The following is a 17760-nucleotide window of genomic DNA, read 5'->3' on the forward strand; positions in this document are numbered from 1 at the left end:
CCATCCTGCACTGTTGAGCTGTCTAAGTGCTCAACAGCCACCCTGAAGCCCCAGGCGTGGTAGCCTCGAGGCTCCCAGCCCTGGGCTGTCCCCTGGGCCCCATCCTTGTTCAGAAGTGCCTTGAGGCTGCATCCTGGCCAAGCAACACTGATGGTGAAAGCCAGGGAGAGGAGGAAGAGGAATCCCAGAAAGCCTTAGTGGAGGGACCCTCAGCCTCCCCCCTGGGCCACCTGCTCCAATGCCACCAAGCCACTCCTGTTTTCTCCCTGGCAGCTTCGAGACAAGGCTCGCCAGATGACCCTGCGCATTGCCGAAGTGTGGCTGGGGACAGACAAAGAGTGGAAAGTGGGAAAGACCAAAATTTTCCTGAAGGTGAGCCCCTGAACACGCTGGTCCTCAGCCTCCTGGAGCCTATGGGGCTGGTCTCATGCCCACCCTGAGCCAATGCCATGGAAGCCTGCTCTGGGCGCAGCCCCTGCCCTGAGGCACTCCTGTCATTGAAAGCCATGCTGGGGGGCAGAGGGGCAAGGGAGTGTGGGGAAAGCCTTCAGAAGTCCAGGAGGCGTCTCAGAGCAGGGCATCTAAGGCAAGACCCAAGGAGAAGGAGGAGCTGCCCCCGGCCCCCAGGCAGAAGCAAGCAGGAGCTCAGGGTAGGCTCCCACAGGCCCTTGGGTGGGCTTCCTTGTCCATATTGGGAACCACAGTCTAAAGTCCAACCTGGGGAAGCTCCGCATCTTTAGAGTCCTGGAGAGCCAGCACGTCAGGCGAAGGAGTCAGTGTGCTGACCCCCTGACCCCCGACAGAGGAGCTTGCCCTTATGGGGGCCTGTGCAAGCAGCACCTCCCACCTCCATCCCCCCCCAACTTACAGTGAGGCCCAAGGTCATCAGAGGCAGCTGTGACTGACAGCCACAGCCTTCAGGCCCTCCGGGACTGCAAGTTGGGTCAAAGAGCCACTGAGGAGAGATCCTTGTAAGCTGTGGTGGGTGAGCAAAGAGAGAAAGAGGAAGGAGAAGAGGAGATCAGAGTGCCAGCCTGCCCAAGCTCCACCCCATCCCCACCGCCCCTTCCAAAGTCCTCTACTCCCTCCCCTTTCCCCATAGAGCCTGCCCGCCCATCTTCATCTGTCCCCAGAGGGACCTCCAGACCCTGACCCACTTGTCAGTCTGTCTGTTCATCTTTCCATGCAGTAGCCAGGCCGGTGCTGGGGCTTTGGGGCTTAGACAACAGGGAAGACACAGAGGGGCTTCAGATTCCATGGGGGGGGGGGGGGGGGGCGAGGCAGGCAGAGGGAAGCCATCGGGCAAGTCCCAGGGTGCTGTCCCAGAAGCTGGGACAGATGTCAAGGACCACAGGGGTGTGGCCAGTGTGGGCAGTTGGTGGAGAAGGGGAGGAGGAGAGTGCCCACCCCTCCCTGGCTGCTCCTTGAGGCCAATGTCAGGGGTCTAGTGTATTTCTGTGCCCACCCAGGCACATGAAGAGGCTCAGTGCTTGCTTGATGCATGCCTGATGGAAGCAGGTGAAGTCACCAAGCCCTTGCCTCTCCCTACCACTCACCAGAAGGCCAAGCTGCTTTCTGTTCCATAAAGATGGTCTTTGCCCTGCAGCGACTAGGATGGCAAGCCCAAGGGAACAGGGACCCAGTGAAACACAAAGGCAGGCCAGGGACGATCACAGCTCAGCGGTGAGTAAGGCTCACCAGCTCACTTGGAGTCCTACTTGAAGGCTGGAGGAAACATGTTTATATGGAAACAAGGATGAGTCTGTAACACACGTTGGGTGACATGTCACATGAATTTGGTGACATAAAACACAACTTCAGGGAAACATTTTCATCCCTTCTTGGGTTCTCCAGAGCAGAAATGAAATTTGCCAGATTAAATTAACAAGAAAAAAGAGCTAACATGGAAAGTTCTCGGACTGGAGACTGGGCATAGTTGTAGCTCTGTCTGAGGGCCCCTTCCCCTGCGTGCCCTCCTGGGAGCACATATGGGAAAAGTGTGGGAGACCCTTCTGGAGACAGGGACCTGGCCTTGGGTGGGGTATGGAGATGAGTGGAAGAGCTACATGCTGGGGTCTCTTCTGTCCCAGGATAACCAGGACACTCTGCTGGAGTTACAGAGGAGCCAGATGCTGGACGAGGCGGCAGTCAGCATCCAGAGAGTCCTGCGAGGCTACAAATACAGGTGCTGGCCCTGCCTGAGCCCCCTTCCCAGCCCCCACACCTACATCTTTTCAGGGGCTTATCTGCCACACACACACATATATCCTCTTCGGTGAAACGTCTGTGTGTGTTATTTGCCCAGCTTCTAATTTAATTCTTTGTTGAATTTTGGGAATTACTTATATATACTAGATACTAGTCCTTGGCTGGATGCATTTTTTGCAAATATCTTTTTCCAGTCTAGAGTCTTTCATTAAGTCCTCATAAGAGGGTCTTTGCAGAGCAAAATTTTTAGTTTTGATGGAGTCCAGTTTATCAAATTTCCCTTCACGGAGCTTGCTTTTGCTGTCACCTCTAAGATCTCTGCCTGAAGGTTTTCTCTTATCTTTTTTTTCCTAGAAGATTCTATAGTTTTACAGTTTGCATGTAGGTCCATTTTCATTTTGAGTTAAATCTTGTGTGTGTGTAGGGTGTGAGACTGAGGCTAAGGTTCTTTTTAAAAATTTCCCCCAGTGGATGTTGCTCCAGCATCATTCATTGAAAAGTCCATTCTGGTTTCAGTGAATTCATTTTGCACCTGTGTCAAAATCAGTTGGGTGTATTTGTAGGTCTGTTTCTGCATTCTCTATTCTTTTGCATTAATCTGTGTGTCTGTTTCCTCTGCCAATGCCATACTGTCTTGTTGACTGTAGTTATATAATAAGTCTTGGAGCTGCATAGACTAATTCCTCCCACCTTCTTCTTTTTAACATTGTTTTAGCTATTCTGGGTCCTTTGTCTTTCATACACATTTTATTTTATTTAAAAAAATTTTTTTAACGTTTGCTTTGGAGAGACAGAGAGAGAGAGCTCAAGCAGGGGAGGGGGAGAGAGAAAGGGAGACACAGAATCCAAAGGAGGCAGCACAGAGCCTGATGCAGGGCTCAAACCCACGAACTGTGAGATCATGACCTGAGCCGAGGTCGGACACCCAACCAACTGAGCCACCCAGGCGCCCCTCCATATACATTTTAGAAACATCTTGTCCATACGTACAAAAAAATCTTGCTGGGATTTTGATAGTAGTTATGTTGAGTAACAATTTAAGGAGAATTGACATCTCTACTGTGTTAAATTTTCTAACCCATAAATTCCATTCATTTAGATCTTTTTTGATGTCTTTCACCGACGTTTTATGGTTTTCAGCGTACCTGTTCTGTACACAGAACACATAACCTGTTTTGTTAGGTTTACACCTAGATTGGGTGGTTTTTTTTTTTTGAGATTATAAATGATACTGTATTTTTAATTTTGGCATTGATGTACTCACTGCTAGTATGTAAAAATATTTTTATGTGTATGTTAGCTTTGTTTCCTGTAACTTTGCTGAAGTCACTTACTTTTTATGGATTTCTCAAAGTTTTCTATACAGGCCATCAAGTTATGCACAAGTAGGGACAGTTTTATTTCCTTCTTTTCAATCTGTATATCTTTTATTTACTTTTCTCACTTAATGCACTGGCCAGAACTTCCAGTATTGTAAGAGTGGTGAAAGCAGATATCTTTGCCTTGTTTCACACCTTGGGGGGAAACCATTCAGTCTTTAACCATTAAGTATAATGTTAGCTGTAGGTTTCTTATCATTGTTCTTTATCAAGTTGAGGAAGTTTCCTGTATTCCTAGTTTTCTGGGAGTGTTTCTCAGAATTGGGTGTTGAATTTTGTCAAAAAAAATCTGCATCAGTTGCTATGATCATGTGATTTTTCTTGTTTAGCCTTTTATTTTTTATTATTTTTTTATTTTACCTTAGAAAGAGAGAAGGAGAGTAGCACACACAAGCAGGGAAGACGGGGAGAGGGGAAGAGAGTGAGAGAGAGAGACAGAGAGACAGAGAGAATCTTAAGCAGGCTCCATGCTCAGCATAGGGCTGAATCCCACAACCCTGGGATCATGACCTGAGCTGAAACTGAGTCAGATGCTCAACTGACTGAGCCACCTAGGTGCCCCTTGGTTAGCTTTTGAATATGGTAGGTTACAGTGATTGATTTTTTAATACTGAACCATCCCTAAAGTAAACCCCACTTGGTCATAGTGTATACCAAGCTGAATACTATTTGCTAATATTTTGATAGAAATTTTTACTTCTATATTTATAAAATCTGTAGTTTTCTTCTTTTGTAATGTTTTTGTCTGTTTTTTTCTGGAGTAACATTAGCTCCATAAAATGAATTAGAAAGTGTTTTCCCCTCTTCTATTTTCTGGAAGAGATTGTGCAGAATTGTTGTGAATTCTTTAAAAGTTTGCTAGAATTCTCCAGTGAAACCATCTAGGACTGAAGACTTCTTTATGGGGAGTTTTAATTATAAATTCCTTAATAGTTAAAGGATAATCCAAATTATCTGTTTCAGATTGAGTGAGTTGTGGCAGTTTATGCTTTTTGAGAAACTGGTCCATTTCATCTAAGTTGTCAAAAAATTTTTGTATGTTCAGAGTTGATCATAGTATTCCATTATTATCATTTCGACGTCTGCAGAGTCTGTGATGATACCCTCTGTTTCATTCCTGGTATTGATAATTTGTGTCTTTCTCTTTTCTTTGTCTGTTTTGCTAGAGGTTTGTCAATTTTATTGACCTTTCCAAAAAACCAGCTTTTAGTTTCATTGATTATCTCTATTGCTTTTCTGTCTTTCTGTTTTCAATTTCCACAATTTCTGCTCTTTTTATTATTTCCTTTCTCTTTCCGGCTTAGAGTGTGTTTTATTCTTCTTTTTCTAGATTATTAAGATGGGAGCTTAGATATTTGATTCAAAGCTCTTCCTCTAGCACTCTCAACAATAGCCAAAACATGGAAAGAGCCTAAGTGTCCATCAATGGACGAATGGATCAAGAAGATGTGGTTTATCTATACAATGAAATACTACATGGCAATGAGAAAGAATGAAATCTGGCAATGTGTAGCAACATGGATGGAATTTGAGGGTGTTATGCTAAGCAAAATAAGTCAGGCAAAAAAGGACAAATACCATATGTTTGCACGTATAGGAGGATTAGGAGGAACTTAACGGAGGACCATGGGGGAGAAGAAGAGGGGAAATAGTGGGGGAGAGGGAGAGAGGCAAACCATGAGAGACTCTTGAATGCTGAGAACAAACTGAGGACTGATGGGTGAGGAAGAGGGGTGATGAGCATGGAGAAGGGCACGTGTGGGGATGAGCACTGGGTGTTATATGGAAACCAACTTGACAATAAACTATTTGTAAAAAAAAAAAAAAAAAAAAAAAGAAAAAAAAAAGCTCTTCCTCTATTCTAATATAAAGTGCTATAAATCTCCTCAGCGCTTCTTTAGCTGAGTCTCATACATTTTGATATGTTGTTTTATCATTTTTATTCAATATTTTTTTTAATTTCCTTTGAGACTTTCTCTTTGGCTCATGGGTTATTTAAAAGTGTGTTGTTTAGTTTCCAAGTGTTTGGAGCTTTCCTGTTATCATTTTGGTATTGGTTTCTAGTTTGATTCCATTGTGGTTAGAGACACACTCGGTATGGGTTAAAATTTTTTAATGTGCCAATATTTCCTTTATGGCCCAGGATATGGACTGTCTTGTCATATGTTTTAAGGGTGCTTGAAAGGGGCATGTATTCTGCTGTTGTTTAGTGGAATGTTCTAAAAATGTCAATTATATCTTGTTGGTTGATAATGATATCAAATTTTATATTCTTGCTGATTTATTCCTTAGTTGTTCTACCAATTATTGAGAAATGGGTGTGGTTTCCAACCATAATTGTGGATTTTCTGGTTTTCATTTCAGTTCTATCATTTTTTGCTTCATATTTTTTTAGCTGTGTTGTTTGGTGCATACACGTTTAAGTTTGCTATGTCTTCTTGGTGGATTTATCCTTTTATCATCATGCAGTGTCCCCCTCTGTCTCTGGTTATTTTCTTTGTTCTGAGGTCTACTTTTCTGATAATAATGCAGCCACTCCTGTTTTGTTTTGGTTATTATTTGAACTATATATATTTTTCATTCTTTTACTTTCAACCTGTGTTTCAAGTGAGTTTCTCATAGACAGTCATGCTTTTAAATCTATTAAGCCAATCTGTCTTTCAGTTGGTATAGTTATGCTTTTTATACATAATGTAATTATGTATGTTAGAAATTCTGTCATTTTATTTTTTGTTTTCTGCTTGTTCTCTGTTTTTTATTACTCTGTTTTATTTTTCCTGCCATACTGTAGATTGCCTAAACATTTTTTAAATTTCATTTTCATTTCTTTGTAGTGTTTTCAAATGTATTTCTTCTTAAAGCCTTCTTTAGTGGTTGCTCCAATTTTATACTATATACACACAAATTATGACAGTCTACTAATTTCATTATTTTACCACTTTGAGAAGTATAGAAACTTTATCTCTCTTTATGTCCATTTGCCTTCTCCCATTTGTAATATAATTTTCCATAAATGTTTCCTCTACGTACATTTAGAACTACATCAGACAGTGTTACAAATTTTGCTTCAATCATCAAACATAACTTAGAAAACTCAAGAGGAGAGGAAGGCTTATTGTTGCTTACTGTTTATTTTTTCCTTCTTGAGATTCCAAGGTTTCTTCTATTATCATTTCCTTCCTCTTTAAAGAACTTCTACTTATTCCTTTAGGATAGCTCAAGTGATAATTCTCTTAGTGTTTTTAGTTTCCTTTCATCTGAGAATGTCTTGATGTCCCCTTCAATTCTGAGAGATATTTTCACTGACGTAAAATTCTAGGTTGAGGGCTCTTTTTTTCCTCAATCCTTGGAAAATATTGTACCACTTCCTCCTTGGCTTCATGGTTTCTGATGAGAAATCAAATCATTTTCTCCCTATAAGTAATGTGTTGTTTCTCTCTTGTTACTTTCAAGATTTTTTCCCTTTAGTTTTCACAAGTTTGACCATGATGTATCTTGATATGCATTTATTTTAATTTATCCTGTTTGAGGTTTCTTCAGCTTGTTATGTATCTTTTGTTGTTTATGAACTTTTTAGCCATTATTTCTTATAATGCTTTTTCAGCACTATCTCTTTCTCCTTTCTTTCTAGGACTTCAATGACCAAAAAAAAAAAAAAAAAAAGATACAGTCCCAATGGTGCCTGAGGCTCTGGTCATTTTTTTTTTCTGTATCTTTTCTCTCTGTTTTTCAGGTTGGGTGATTTCTACTCTTCCATCTGGAAGCTCACTGACTCTCTTCCTCTTTTCTCTCTATCTGCTGCCAAACCCATCCACTGAGATATTTTTTTTTTATTTCAGTTATTGTATTTTTCAGTTCTAAAAGTTCCATTTGGTTCTACTTTATGTCTTTTATCTCTTTACTCAGACTTTGAATTTTCTCATTTGTTTCAAGTGTGTTTATAATTGCTCATCAAAGCATTTTTATAATAGCTAACATTTCTGTCAGTGTTAGCATATGTTGCTTGTCTTTTCTTATTCAAGTTGCTATTTTCCTTGCTCTTAGTATGATAAGTAATTTTGGATTGAAACATGGACATTTGGGATTTTATATTATACGAATTCTGGGTCTTGTTTAAACATTCTGTTTTAGCAGGGCTCCTCTGACACTACTTCAGCAGGGGAGAGAAGGGTGCCCTCTGTTTACTGTCCAGTGAGGGGAGAGTCTAAGTTCTCCACATGGCCTCCATTGACTCTCAAGGCAGGTAGAGGTTCCTTTCACTGCTGGCTGGGAGTGGGAGTTCCAGCTTCCCAGTAGGCCTCCACTGATACCACAGAGGGAGAGTGACCCTTCCCAGGTGGGCGATGGTGAAAGGCCTGCTCGTGCACTAGGTCTCCTCTGCCCCACTCCAGCATGGAGGGAGGAGAACCCCATTACTGCCGAGTGGTGGTGGAAGCCCAGCATTCCCCACTGGTCTCCACTGACTCTGAGGGATGAGCCCACCCACCTAGGATGGCTTCCCACTCAGCCTTCTCTGACATGGCCTTGGCAAGGGTACAAACGTAGACTCCTCACCTACCACTTTCTGGTGTAAGTAGGGGTGTGACCACAGTTGCTTTGTGGTGTTTCACTGAAGTAGAGTACTTTTTATTTAAAAGTTTTCTGTCCTGTTAAGCTGCCTCTTTCCTGACCCTTTTGGTAGAAGAAGAAGGCTTTTCTTGGAGCTTTTTGGTTGGTGCCCCTTGTCATTTCTGGACTGCTGACTTCTTTGGCTCCTAGTCTGGGAAATGTGAGGTAAAAAGAAAACCCAGAAAAGTTACCACTGTGTCACTCCTTGGATCTGAGATCCCTAACTAGTCTGCCTTCTTCTCTCCACATTTCAGAGTCTTCTTATGTTTGTTTTATATAAATGTACAGGGTTTTTAGTTGTAGTTAGCTGGAGAAAGAGGAAAAACTATGTCTGCCCCACACATCTTCTCAGAAGTGATCATCATTGATAACTGATAGTGCTCTTCTTCTAGACAATGCAATTAGACAAGAATATTAAAGAAAAGATAGAAATCGGGGTTTCCAACTTTAACTCTGTTGACATTTTGGATTAAATAACTCTTTATTGTGAGGGGCTGACCTGGGCATTGTGGGACGTTTAGCAGTATCCCTGGCCTCTACTCACAAGAAACCACTAACACCCTCCTTTCCCATCTCCCAGTCATAGCAACTCAGAGTGTCTCTAAACATTGCCAAATATGCCATCGGGACAGAATTATCCCTGTTTGATAACTAGTAGGATAAATATCAGAAAGGAGGCAAATTATCTTTATTTTTGAGAATTCATTTACTTTGGCCTCATATTAGAATCATCTTGGGAGATATTTATACTCTGTGTATGTATACAAAAAAAAATATTAGATAGATAGATATATGGTCTCCAGACCCATCAGCAAAGATTCTGACTTAATTGGACTGGGTAAGACCTGAGCATCAATAAATATTGAAGTTCTCCAGATGATTTTTAATATGGTTGAGATCTAATGTCTTAAACCTAAGAAAATATCCTGACAAATTATTACAAATGAGAAGGAAACTCAGATAAGTGTGAGATAAAAGATATATCATATGCACCCAGCTTGCCTCCCCAGAGGCCAAGTTTTAGGTTATCTCTCGGTACTCAGCCCACTTTCCTCCCTGCAGCGGGAGCAGGTTGCTGGAGTTGCCAGACTACCAGGGCCTAGGGAGCTGCCCTCCTACCTTGACCTGCCTCCAGAGATAAGCTCCAGTCCTGGGATTTCTGACCTGGTGCGCAGCAGACACCTGGGCTACTGGCCAGAGGCACAGGAAGAGTCTGGCAAGGAATAAAAAGTTGGACAGGGAGCCTGGGTGGCTCAGCTGGTTAAGCATCCAACTTCAGCTCAGGTCATGATCTCATGGTTCATGGGTTTAAGCCCATGAGCTGTGCTGACAGCTCAGAGCCTGGAGCATGCTTAGGATTCTATGTGTCTCTCTCTGCCCCTCCCCTGCTTTCATTCTCTCTCTCTCTCTCAAAAATAAAATAAACATTAAATTTTTTTAAGTTGGAAATGAGTTTTATCCCCTCATAGATCTTTAGCAGGAGTGAGGGAAATTTTCCTGATTGTTCTAAAACTGCACTGTCCTCATTCACAAATTTGACTCGTTGGCAGTAGATCTAAGTTCCTAACATGTGTGCTTTGGCTTATAAGTGCTTCTGAAAAAGAAATAATGTATGTGTTTATTCTCTCCACATTTCATCATCCCTCTCCCCTTCAGATCATTCCCCCCGCCCCCCAAAAGCTTTGAAATGTGTGAAGCTGTTACACACATTCCCCCTTCTAGGAAGGAGTTCCTGAGGCAGAGGCAGGCAGCTGTGACCATCCAGGCTGGGTGGAAAGGCTACTACACCAGGCAGAACTTCAAGCAGGTGAGAGGACTCGCTTGGGAGGCTGCTCCATGGAAGTTTGTTCATGCAGACATGAGAGCTGGGGCAGGAGGGGTCAGATCCGTAACGTGTTACGATAGACTTCGAATGACCAGCTGTCAGTGCCCCATACAGTCTCTGTTAAGCTTCGTCCCTGGTCCCGTGCTTTCAGGTTTGTGGGCTGCAGAGTGTCCTCTTACAGAACTTGGGGCTCCCCCCGAGCTAGAACAAGGTGGTCTGCTCTGAAAGCACATGATCATCTTTTCTCAGTTTACAGGCAACAAACAAGGGGATGGACTATTCTGTTTCAAGCCCTTCTGATTTTTTCCCTTAACCACAGGCACTGCTAATAAGCGTCTCCTCAAGAAGTGAGCTAGAGCAACCTTAGCCATACCCTACTGGGTGTCACTTGACCGCTAGCCTTTGTCATGGGATGTGATGATGGTTGAGATGTTCAGTGATCACATCAGCCAATCCGGCTCATGAAACCAGGACCATATGGGCTATGAGAGGCCGCAGTTTTGTGCAGGAGAGTGGAGGCACCTTAAGGCTATGGAATGATGCTTCAGGGCAGAGAAATTCCAAAAGGAGGTGTCTGGGCAGAAGGCTGAAAGGCAGGGAGCAGGGAGGTGGCCCCAAGATGCACATCCCAGCACTTTGAAATTTGACTCAGGGCCTGCCTGTGTTCTGTACTCACAAGGACATAATGGCAGCTGACATGAATGGAAAGTCTACTTCGAGTCATTGCTCTGCATGCATCATTGGATTTATTATTAAATCAACCCCATGTGTCAAGAAGCTGAGGTATAGAGAGGTTAAGTAGAGCTGGGGTCTGGATGCCAGTCTGTGTGATGATGAAGCGTCACCCCACACACCTGGCACCCACTGGGTTGGTCTTTGAGAAGCCAACAAGACTCACCCAGGGGCTCGGGGACTGCCGTGCACCAGAGCGTGTCTGCAGCTTAGAGATGGGTGTTCATCCATTTGTTTCCTCTTTATTTTAACGATTCCAGAGATTGGCTTGGTGAAAGCACCATAGGCCTCCACTTGGGGGCGCTAGCTCCTGACGGTTTGGCTGTCCTGGTTTTAGGTGGGATCAGGGCTCTGGAATCCCTCACCCACATGACGTCCAAACCAATTCCCTATCACTGGACCCTAGGAGATCACTTTATTGTTCACACCATTCAACAAATGCTTACTTAGCATATATTTACATGCCAAGGACTGTTCTAAGTGCTTTGCGAGTAGTAACTCGTTTTAATACGCTTGTACTTGTCAGTGTGTAAAATTTTAGCATTAGCCCTTTGCCCCAGAGCAGAGAACAGTAAAGCTAACTTGTGAGGTCTCCTGGGGCGTATGACTCGCCTCCCTTTCTCTCTGTCCCTTGGGCCCTGCTGGGCGCGCCTCACTGTGAGTGCATCCCTCTCTCCTCCACAGATCCTACTGGGGTTTGAGCGCCTGCAGGCCATTGCCCGGGGCCTCCTCCTGGCCAAGCAGTACCAGAGGATGCGGCAGAGGACGGTGCAGCTGCAGGCGCTCTGTCGGGGCTACCTCGTGCGCCAGGAAGTCCAGGCCAAGAGGAGGGCGGTGGTGGTCATACAGGCACACGCCAGAGGCATGGCTGCCCGGCGGAACTTCCGGCAGCAGAAAGCCAGTGTAGGTGGTCGCTGCCCTCTTGGGCAGGTGGGGGCTGCCTGGGGCCCATAGCAGGGAGGGCAGTCGGGAGGGTGAGCAGCAACGTCGAGCTTTCACCAGGCGCTCCTATCCCCTCCGTGTCCAAAGTTATTACTGCAGCCTGTCCTCACGCCATGTGGGACACCTGGGTCACCCCAGGAATGCACAGGGTGTGGCATGGGAGAGGCATCATGTCAGCAGGATAGTCTTACGCCTGGAACCTGGAAAAGGAGTTCTTGCTCCCCTCCCTTTAGCCCCAGGGATGGCTTCCCAGCAGGACTGGTCCATCCCTGAACACCGTAGGAAACCAGGGTCGGGTGAGCCATGGGAGACCGCAGCCCCATGGACGCGGTCGAAGGCCCCTGGGTCTGGGCTGTGGCCTGACAGGGGGCAGAGAAATTCCAAGAGGAATCTGAGTGTCTGGGCAGGGGAGGCTGGAGAGGGAGCAGGGGAGCAGTACAAGGTGCACATCCCCGCATTTTAAATTTCACCCTTGTGAGCCCTCTCCTCCAGGGGGCATCCAAGAGACTCAGCCTCTTCACACACACACACACACACACACACACACACACACACACCCCGCCCCCCGAACTGTGATGAGGCAAAGGGCTAGGGTGAAGCCTACACCTCCTCTCTAGATGATGGTTAGGTCTGCTGCGCACGTTTCCTGAACAGTGGCCTGGACAAGGGAGAGAGCAGACTGGCAGACATTTCAGCAGCAGGCTTCTACTCCCATGTGGCCCCAGATGGGCCACAAATCAGCCTCGTTTGTGTGCTAGTGAGGACTTTCCCAGGGACAAGCCGTAGTGGAGCCCTGGTGCTCTTTGAGTGAAGGGTACAAGTGGGCCGCTAGGTTCTGGGGACCCCTGGGGTCTGAGGCCATAGCCCGGGGACCGCGTCAGGGTAGGGACAGGCTCACAGCCTGGACCTCCAGTTCTCCAGGGGAAATGAAAAGCTTAGGGCGGCTGATCTCTTGTCATACTAGCTATTAAACTCTAGGATTTTAGAGGAAAACTTACTGATTTGAATGAACACCGTTAGGATTTAGTTGCGTTCTGGGGGGCTTCTTGCCCTCGCTGGGTGGTGGTGACCTTTGCCCCGTGGGGTGTCTGTGCAGGGACTTCTGCTCATCCCAGCTGAAGAGCAGAAGAGCCAAAATGCTATCCCCACCAAGAAGCGCAAGTCCATCTACGACACTGTCACTGACACCGAGATGGTGGAGCGAGTGTTCGGCTTCCTCCCTTCTGTGATCGGTGGGCAGGAAGGCCAGTCCCCAAGGGGCTTTGAGGTAAGACCCTGTCATTCAGGGGTCCGGCCTGCCAGGGCATGGGAGGACCTGCTTATTCCCTGACTCTGTCAGCTTCCAGGCTCACTGAGAAGCCAAGACTCTGCAGGTGGAGGCGGGCGGCAGGGGAGGGTGTGGGTGGGAGGCTGGCAGATTAGGTGGTGAAGTCTGTTCTTCAGTCCTGGGTGAGCAGGCAGAGAAAAGGAAAGGAGAGCAGGAATTTCTTGGCCAAATCCTCTCAAGTGAAGCAGGTTCTTTACCTGCATGACTTCCTAGAACCTTTAATATGCAAATGTGGGGGTGGGGCTTTCAATCTGGCAGCATTTTCCACTTGTATTTGACCCCATTCACAGAGCACCCCACAGCCCAGCCGCTGCTCTGCAGAATGGGACTGGGGACTGATGAACACTGAGAACTAACACTGGCACCAGTGTCTGAGGGAGGAGGGGGCAGGGTGGGTGGGGAGGGCTGGAGCAGAGCAGGTCCCCAGGGCTCCCACCACACTGCTTTGGGCCCTGAGACCCAGTGACCTGGGTGCCCCCCCCCGACCCTACCCCCAGAGGCTCATGCCTTTCCCCTGAGCATGGACACATACACACGCACACATGCACACACAGTACACACCAGGCTGTGTAGGGGCAGCAGAGACCGCTTCTGCAGGATGAGCAGCCCGCTGGGGGCCCCGTGAGGCTGCGAGGTGGCGGGAGAGGTCTCGGACACAAGGAGCAGTGGCTCATGGTGTGCCCAGCAGATAATCACCCAGCCCTGTCTTGGGGCTCCCTGGCCCCCAGAGATGCAAACCCTGCCAGCCAGCATCTGAGAGGATGGCTGACCCTTGGTGCTCCCTCCCCGGCACCCAGGATCTGGAAACAAGGACCCAGAAGCTGCCTGAGGTTGACCTGGACACGGTCCCCATGGTGGAGGAGTCCGAGGAGGATGTGGACGGCCTGGCCGAGTACACCTTCCCCAAGTTCGCTGCAACCTACTTCCAGAAATCGGCCAGCCACACGCACATCCGGCGGCCCCTCCGACACCCGCTGCTCTACCATGAGGACAATGCCGACTGCTCGGTACCCTGGTTTCTGGTGGCTCGGGCCTCCCCCTGGCCCTGAGGGGTCACTATGGCCCAAGACTGTGAGCCCTCTGTCTCCGTTTCCCCAGGCCGCCCTGGCTGTGTGGTGCATCATCCTGAGGTTCATGGGTGACCTACCCGAGCCAGTGCTTCTTGCCAGGAACGACCCGCGTGGCAGCTCGGTGGCGCAGCAGCTCCAGGACACCCTGCGCGGAGAGAACGGCACCCAGTCTGCACAGCAGCGTGGATCTACGCAGGTGCCTGGTGCAAGGGGGTGGGGCAGGGCAGACCCCAGGGGTCCCCCGTGGAAACTGGACCCAAGGGGGGCAAGACGTGGAGTGAGCGTCAGCCATGAGTGAATGACACTCGGGAACTCAGGAGACAGGCGTTACACCCAGCATTTTCTGGTGATGAAAATGGCCTCCAGGCTCTGAGTATTAGGCTAGACTTGACCAGAATTCAAATGCACAGAACAATAACAATGAGTATTGTTACTGACTGGCGAAGGCTGTGTGCTGATGGTTTCTCTGCAGTTAATTCCCAGGCGAGCCAACCCTATGAAGTAGGGATTATTCAATGTATTACAGCAAAAGAAACAGAGATGTGAAATGACTTGTCCCCAAGCTACAGTGAATATGTGTCACAGAGCTGGGCTTTGAATCCATTCTACTGAATTCAGAGACCGAGTTCTTGACCTGTGGTCTATCCTGGCCTCTGATGAAAGGTTAATTCATGACCACTTTTGGTCAGAAGTCCTTCCTGAGGCCCAGTTTCATGACATAATCTTAGTGGAACTAACCAAGAATAGTTCAAAGGAATTACACAACAGATATAGCCCGGGGCCCCACCAGCAGCAAGAGCCTCATGACTGCCTGTAATTCTGTCCCCAGTTCCAACGTGTGGGGGTTTTCCCCACACCAAGCAATTCTCCAACACCAGCTGTGTTGGAGACAAGCAACTCCACTTGACTGAGACACTGTGTCCCTACCGGCAGTGTCAGATCTCAGAGTGAGGGCTTCGTCCTGCAAGACCAACCCCCCACTTCAGACACCAGTTGAAAGTCCCGGTTATCACTCGTGCTGCTGACCCACATGCTACAAACCGGGGGTTCCCATGATCCCCTCCGTGGGTTTGATGAATTTGCTAGAGGGGCTTGCAGAATTCAGGGAGCCACTTTATTGTCACAGGGTGTAATCCAAGAACAGCTGGGTGGAAGAGATGCATAGAGCAAGGTTTGGGGAAAGGGGAGGGTGGAACTTTCATGCTCACTGCCAGCACACCACTCTCCCCAAATTTTCATGCACTCACCAACCTGAAGCTCCCCAAAGTCCGCCCTTTTGGGTTTCTTGGGAGGCTTCGTTACAGAGGCCTAAAGAATATATCATTGGCCGTTGGTGATCAAACTCCATCTCCAGCCCTCCCTGCTCCCCAGAGGTGGAGGTAGGAGACAGGACAGAGTTGGCTCCAGGGACACCCATCCTTGGGTATTTCTAAAAGTCACCTCATTGACATAATTAAAGACACTTTTGTTGCAGGAAGTTCCAAGAGTTTTGAGAGATCTGTGCCAGGAACTGGGATGAAGACCAAATATTATATTTCTTACTATAAATCACAGTATCACATCATCCCATATATCCAGTGCCTGGGATGCTGCTCAGATGCCCACAGGGTCCTATGCACAGACTAACTGCATAGAAATCCAAGGGACTCTGCAGCTTGGCATCACATGGCCATTCCTGGTCCAGGAATTATGTGGGAAGTTGCCCAAATCAAGCCCTGACCCCACCCTGTCCCCCCCAATCTCTCATGGGCTCTCCAGACTGTATTAGTCATCTATTGCTGTGTAACAAATTACCCACCAAAGTTAGCAGCTTGAAACAGTACGTATTTGTTATTTCACACAGTTTCTGAGGATCAGGAGTGGCTTAGCCGTTTAGTCTGGGCTCAGGGTCTGTCAAGAGATTGCAGACAGGCCATCGTCAATAGGGCTGCTGTCATCTCAAGGACTGACTGGAGCTCCAGGATCCACTTCCAAGATGGCTCCTTCACACAGCTGCTGGCAGGAGGCCTCTCACTTCCTGGTCACCTGGGCCTCTCCACAGGGTTGCCCAAGTGTCCTCACAACATGGCTTCCCCAGACGAAGTGATCCAAGAGAGAAAGCAAGAAGGAAGCTGCAACACCTGGTCTCATAAGTCACACGCAATAGTGGGCGGGACCGTCAGGGGATGTGGATCCACTGGGGGCCACCTTGGAGGCTGGCCACCACTCAGGGAAGGGACCCTGGAAGGCACTTCTGGAGCATGAGTGCAGAGAGAGGCAGGACTAACTTCCCAAAAGTCACATCTCAAGTGTTTCTTCCTACATGTGGTTATTAAGCACCTGCTGTGTGCCCCCAACGGGAGCAGTGAGCCTTGGAGCCTTGCCCACATTCACCTGCCAGCTACTGTGTTTTGCATCCCATTCCTGCGTGGCAAACCAATCCTACCCCAACCCCCCACCCCGCCAATCCCAGCCCAAGTCCAGCCTCACACTGAGCTCTAATTTTGGCAGCGACTTCTCCTGATGCCCTCAGGACACAGTGGGACTCCTGCCTCAGGAGACCAACAGACCCTAATGGCTGGGAGTCAGGAGTCAGGAGCGCCCCCCTGCCCCCAGCCCAGGCCTTGAAGCCTAGCTCTTCTCAGAGCTCCCACCTTGCAGCAGGCAGAGGGTATTCTAAATCATCCATGAAGTTTTCACTGAGAATGATGATGACCCAGGGCCATTCTTGGCACCTGGGCTCAGACCCAGCACTACCTCAAAGGGCTTTCTGGCAAAAGGTACAGGCTTTGGAATCCTGAGCCCACCCTGGGGGCTGGTTACTGGTAAGCAGGTCTGTGTAGTCTACTTCCCTCTCCCCCCACCCCCCGCCGTGTCCTTCCCCGTAAGTGAGGAGGAGGATGTGCACCTGTAGGTGTGGCAAAGCTCACAGGACACAGGGCTGCTGCACCTGGTACATCGGGCCAGGAAATGCCTGGGTGGGATGGACACTGGCTCTGCCTAGGTGGCTATCAGGTCAGCAGCATCAAAGTGCTGGCCTGGTACACTTTCCCTTAGGAACTCTCTCCATCCACAGAGGCCCAGCCACAAGGGCAGAGGGAGCAAGGACCTCTCCATGAAGCTAAAACAGTCCTCCCGGCTCACAGGCCAGGTGAGCCCAGGCTAAGGGGCCCTCAGTCCACTTCCAACTCTATTGGTGGCCAGCCCTAGGACCCCTAGCCTTTGCTTTCTTCCTTGGGCCCGGTGTCCTCCTTCACAAATAAGGACAGTCACAACCGTCCTGACTGCCACCTTTGGGTTTCAAGGTGGCCAGCCAGCTGAATATTGGAGAGGAGGCATTTGAGCCTGATGGCCCCATCTCAGACCGACCCATGTCTAACCTGGAGAAGGTGCACTTCATCGTGGGCTGTGCCATCCTGCGGCCTAACCTCAGGTCAGTCCCCGTTCCCACCTCACCCCTATCTGGAACATCAGACGCCCTCACCAGCTCTCAGCCCATGGCCACAGCCTCCTCCTCTGCCTTCCTCCTGAGACAGCCTGCTGTGTCCCTGCGCCCTGTCCTGGGATCCACAGCCTGGGTCTGAGTAGAGTAGATATTAGAACCATTAAAGAGTTCTCGACTTCCCCTGTGTTGAAACCCACGGGTAAAAGCCACTTTCAGAATAGATTCATTATGGGGTAGTGATTCAT

The 17760-nt window shown here is 48.0% G+C and overlaps 1 protein-coding gene across 1 annotated transcript in view; it reads left to right on the forward strand.

The window, feature by feature from the left end:
• Nucleotides 1–17760, forward strand: part of MYO7B (myosin VIIB) — a 77473-nt gene that overhangs the window by 37236 nt on the left and 22477 nt on the right. The window contains exons 18-25 of the mRNA XM_039253171.1: nucleotides 274–372; nucleotides 2091–2185; nucleotides 9918–10002; nucleotides 11437–11655; nucleotides 12791–12961; nucleotides 13819–14028; nucleotides 14120–14287; nucleotides 17376–17503. Of these exons, the coding sequence (XP_039109102.1) occupies nucleotides 274–372; nucleotides 2091–2185; nucleotides 9918–10002; nucleotides 11437–11655; nucleotides 12791–12961; nucleotides 13819–14028; nucleotides 14120–14287; nucleotides 17376–17503 (1175 nt within the window). The remainder of the gene's footprint in view (nucleotides 1–273; nucleotides 373–2090; nucleotides 2186–9917; nucleotides 10003–11436; nucleotides 11656–12790; nucleotides 12962–13818; nucleotides 14029–14119; nucleotides 14288–17375; nucleotides 17504–17760) is intronic.

This window comes from Hyaena hyaena, unplaced genomic scaffold (assembly GCF_003009895.1).
Source record: "Hyaena hyaena isolate Hyena2069 unplaced genomic scaffold, ASM300989v1 scaffold_441, whole genome shotgun sequence".
NCBI classification, from domain to species: domain Eukaryota; kingdom Metazoa; phylum Chordata; class Mammalia; order Carnivora; family Hyaenidae; genus Hyaena; species Hyaena hyaena.